This window comes from Salmo trutta, chromosome 31, assembly GCF_901001165.1.
Source record: "Salmo trutta chromosome 31, fSalTru1.1, whole genome shotgun sequence".
Lineage (NCBI taxonomy): Eukaryota > Metazoa > Chordata > Actinopteri > Salmoniformes > Salmonidae > Salmo > Salmo trutta.
The window spans coordinates 20294289-20299383 of NC_042987.1; the positions used below are offsets into that span (position 1 = coordinate 20294289).

The 5095-nt window shown below is 41.5% G+C and overlaps 1 protein-coding gene across 1 annotated transcript; it reads left to right on the top strand.

Moving 5' to 3' along the window:
- The first annotated feature begins 1637 nt into the window (after positions 1-1637).
- LOC115169248 (tiggy-winkle hedgehog protein-like) lies at positions 1638-4834 on the top strand. The gene is made up of 3 exons (XM_029724717.1): positions 1638-2142; positions 3395-3656; positions 4031-4834. Exons 1-3 carry the CDS (start codon positions 1834-1836, stop codon positions 4705-4707), a joined length of 1248 nt encoding a protein of 415 aa, XP_029580577.1. The 5' UTR covers positions 1638-1833; the 3' UTR covers positions 4708-4834.
- The last annotated feature ends 261 nt before the right edge of the window (positions 4835-5095 follow it).

Here is a 5095-nt window from a genome sequence, read left to right on the forward strand (position 1 = left end):
ACTCATTTTGCCATGGAGCGAAGAGGAAAATTTGTTGTTTTACAGCACATTTTCTGCAATTCTACACATTTTGCCATAGGGTGGAGAGAAATGTTTGCAGTTTTTAATATGATATCTGAGTGAGACTGACTATCAAAATCAATGGGGGCCCCAGCTGGTAATTCGACCATGATAACAAGTTTAGATGGCTGCCGCTAAACTAACTTAGCAATGTAAAAAATGTTAGCTGACATGGGCTAATTGAGTGACTATCAGTAACTGACAAAACAAGAGAAAAACTTCTGATTAACCAAATTTCAAAATTGCACCTTGTGTATTCTACTATTCTAACTCACAACAGTAAGTTGAGACCACGACTGAGTTCCTAAAAATAATAATCATTTAAAAACAACATACTTTTTTGGGGGGTGGGTATTGATCCGAGGGCCTTCAAAATGCGGGTCGCATGGGCCACAAGTTGCCCATCCCCGAGCTAGCCATTTCACACCGGTTACCCTATGGCTTTGTTCATATGTCATTCTACAAAAAAAGTATCTGTGCCCAGTGGGATGTGTTCATGACTTTAGTACAAAATGTGGTTAAGCAAGGTGAATACATATTAATGCCAGAGTAATACAGGTAGCAATGCTTCCTCTAGAAAACACATTTTGTACTAAAGTCATGAACACATTCCACTGGGCACAGACATCAATTCAACATCTATTCCACGTTGGTTCAATGTAATGTCATTGAACCAGTGCAAACCAGGACCGAATTCAACTTGGGGACAAGAAACCTTCTGAAATGTCAACCACATACATCTGATCACAGAAATCCCATTCACTTGTTTTACTGTCACACTGGAATTAGTAGCTATTGTTGGTGGAAGGGCAGTTTCTGACCCATAAAGTTCAGCTGGCCCTACAGATGCTTGCCATTGGAAGGCTGGTGGTGATAGGCACAGAAGTCCAGAGGCAGAGAGGGAAACTCGGAGATTGCAATAAACTCTCCTACATGTTAATCCCCATTGAGGGACATTCCGTTTGCGTCCCAAATGGCACCCTATTCCCTATATAATGCACTACTTTTGACGACTGTGTGCCTCACTTCACATCCTCCTTAGTTAATGTATTCTGACCTGCATATGCTCTCTGTGCAACTAACCTGCATCGAAATGACTATGCAGACCATAGTGGCAGACTTTTAACTGTAGGCGTAAGAGGCAATTGCCCCAGGCATCACATCATCAACGGGATTCGTGAGCCGGGCATTATAATGAAAACATACCAGTAATATATTTTTTAAATAATGTATGCGCTTGAGGCTCCTTTCGAGCGTCCCACCCCCCAATCATTTCTTTCAATATGAATATAATCCAAGTGTATCTCATAATAATACAAAAAAAGTGTCATTAATTAGGAATTCATGTTAAGTGGCCTATTGACACTGTCAACCCTGCTATTTGAATAGCATGGAGCAAAAACGGGTTGTCAAGTGGAGCCAATCAGGTTCTTTACTTCACATACATTGCTGAGCTATCGTAATGTAGAGCACTAGAGCAGAATGAAGCCAAGTCATTCACGCGTCTGGACCGGAGTCTGGCTACGGCTATCCACCGGCGAACAGCGATTTCTGAAGCAGCAGCAGCACAGCTCCAATGTGCTCTGAGCGCAGCGCCATACAATATAACTGTCATTACGGCACCTGCTTCAGTAGAGGGTCGTTTGATATCCTCCTTCTAGAGTAGAGAGAGAGAAACGAGGAAACGGATACAGGCTAGAGAGTGAGATACTCCGAGATAAGCGAGAGGATAGAGTCAGCCTACACCATAGGAACCTAAAGACAATTAATCCAATGGACATGATGCTGATGTCGATAAGACTTGCGCTTGTGGGCTTCATCTGCCTGTCTTTAGTATCCGCTGGTTTCGCCTGTGGTCCAGGTAGGGGATATGGAAAACGAAGACATCCGAGAAAACTGAAGCCTTTGGCTTACAAGCAGTTCATTCCCAACGTGGCAGAGAAGACCCTTGGGGCCAGTGGCAAATACGAAGGGAAGATCACAAGGAACTCTGAAAGATTTAAAGACCTGACACCAAACTACAATCCTGACATTATTTTCAAAGATGAGGAAAACACTAATGCTGACAGACTTATGACACAGGTGGGGATAGTAAGACGTATAGTGAGATACTGAGAAAGCGCATGGAGATGCATCTTGTGAGTCCTGAGTGATCATTTGGCACGAGAACAATGAATGACAGCTCAGTTTGAAGTGGCAGTTGTTAAACATCGATGAATGACATTTATGGTTACTATGCAAACCTATGTAGGCTATGATATATTTTAAGCAATTTCAAACTATCTATGCACCATGTCGTACTATTTCAATCTATGGACAGTTCTACCATGTATGTCTCCAGTTGGGCTTATCCGAGCATGCAAATTAAGACGTCGTTATGGATGCCCTGCGCACGACTGCTACAACTCATTACAGGGGTTGGTTCTAGACGGTTAATGTTAGGCTATGATACACTTGTACTATAGACTACCCCCCTCCCATCCCTCTCTCAGTCGTTCAGTAAGTCTATGATCTATCAATAACAAGTAATCATTTCAGCTGGACCCATAACAATAGGCATTAACAATAGCCTACATCTATGTCTCTGCGTGAATATCGCTCTCTTTCTTTCTTTATTTCTCTCTATCTCGCTCACTTACACACACAGGCGCAGAAAGAGAGAGAGAGAGAGAGAGAGAGAGAGAGAGAGAGAGAGAGAATGATTCCTTCTGAAGTTGACTCTGATATTTAAACTTAATTCTGATGTGTAGATGGTTCAACTGATTGCAGCTGATGTAATAGTAGATGTCATTTGTAATTATATCCTAAACAGTTACGTTATGTACTGCCTGTGGATCTATGCTTAATTTGCATAGTTCGGAGGCAGGAGCCCAAGCCCTACATAGAAACAACTTTTTCCTCTAATTATGACTTGGTAAAATCTGACTGAGCAATAGCCTACTTTTTAGTACCACTCAGTTATCGACCGAAAGTGGCTTGGGATTTGTATGTTTTAATTTGACCGATGACAGCCGCAGGGTCTCTGGGGCGGTCAGTTGCATTTGATGCTCGTTCAAGCGTGCAATGAAAGTTATGCAACCTCTACATATATCTATGAGCCACACACATATGATAAGAATCATAAAAAATTATGTTACATTTTTTTCTGACCTCAAAGGCCGTGCCTTTCAAATCGAAAACTTAATCAACAGGTGCTTCTATACACGACTGTCTCCACCCTGTCTTGTACATGCTATAGACCGATATTGAGTGTGTGCGTCTGTGCGTGTGTGGGACCCTCCTGTTTAACCCCTTGTGTTTCCTGATATCTCAATTATCTTTCTCTCCTTTTCAGAGATGTAAGGACAAACTGAACTCTTTGGCTATTTCAGTCATGAATCAGTGGCCGGGAGTGAAGCTGAGGGTGACAGAAGGCTGGGACGAGGATGGACACCATTTCGAGGAATCTTTACACTATGAAGGAAGGGCTGTGGATATCACCACTTCTGACAGAGATAAAAACAAGTATGGAATGTTATCCCGGCTCGCGGTGGAGGCGGGATTCGACTGGGTCAATTATGAATCCAAAGCCCATATTCATTGTTCTGTGAAAGCAGGTAAATAACAAATGAACAAAAATTAATTAATAATAATAATACTGGTATGTACATTTCAAATGTTGTCCAAAAAAATGTAAACATTATTTCCACAACCGTTCATGAACTGTTTATTTCATACGTGGTACGTAGCTATGCCAAGAAAACAATTTATTCGTTAGGATTTGTGTTCGATAGGCCTATGTATGTGCCATATTGTTACAAAGTTATAAGACAATGCCTGTGACTCATGTTGCTATGTAGCCGATCAACTGCTATACCCCATTTGTTAGAGCAGTAGGTCATTCGGTTTACATTTAGAATTGTATATGGCAATAGTGACTTGGTCCAAATGCTGTATTATTTAATTATATTTATTCTCTGCTCTTCTCTAGAAAACTCAGTTGCTGCCAAATCGGGTGGCTGCTTCCCAGGATCCGCCTCAGTTCTTCTCGAGGATGGTCGGAGCAAGCTGGTAAAAGAACTGGAGGTGGGCGACAAAGTGTTAGCCGCAGACAAAGAAGGACATATTGTATCTAGCGATTTCCTTATGTTCATGGACAGAGATCCAGTAACAAGTCGAGAATTTTATGTTTTTGAAACGGAGAAGCCCAACAGAAAGTTAAGACTGACGCCGGCACACCTTGTCTTCGTCACCAATAACGTTACAGATGGCGATATGACTGCAGTGTTTGCCAGTAATGTAAAACCTGGGCAACAGGTGTTTGTCGTGGACAAGGCACTAGACCACCTAAAGGCGGTCACTGTGGAAAGGATTTACGTGGAAGAATACGAGGGATCTTATGCCCCAATGACTTCACAAGGAACCATCATAGTTGACCATGTTTTGGCGAGCTGTTACGCGGTAATCGAGGACCACAAATGGGCGCACTGGGCCTTTGCACCAGTCCGGTTGGGTCACTCGTTGATGTCTTTGACAGGTCTAGTCAAAGAGCGAGAGGAAATCCCTCAGAGAGATGGAATAGACTGGTACTCAGACATTCTATACCACATAGGGACATTTCTGCTGGACAGAAACTCCTTTCATCCTCTTGGAATGTCACAAAGTTGAGACCATTTCAAAGACACATATGAATGTTCTTAAAGATGGAAATACTTCTGGGCACTGGAGCCATACATGTATATTCTTATTTATTCTCTTATGTATTCCTCTTATCATGAGCCAGTCGAATTTATTCGTCTAGAATAGTGTGAACAATCTGTGAAAAATGTATTTCTAAACATATTTTTTTTGATGATTGTTTAATGTTATGTGAACTGACTTATATTTTCATGGATGAACATGAAGTATTGCCTCAATAAATTATATTTGTGTACATGTAGCTTGTATGTCAGCCTGAACAAATACATTCTCACATTTCGTTTACCAAAATCGACAATACATAGTTTAGCAACAGTGAAATTAGTTATCCTATGAAATAAGTGCCTTTATGTATGTA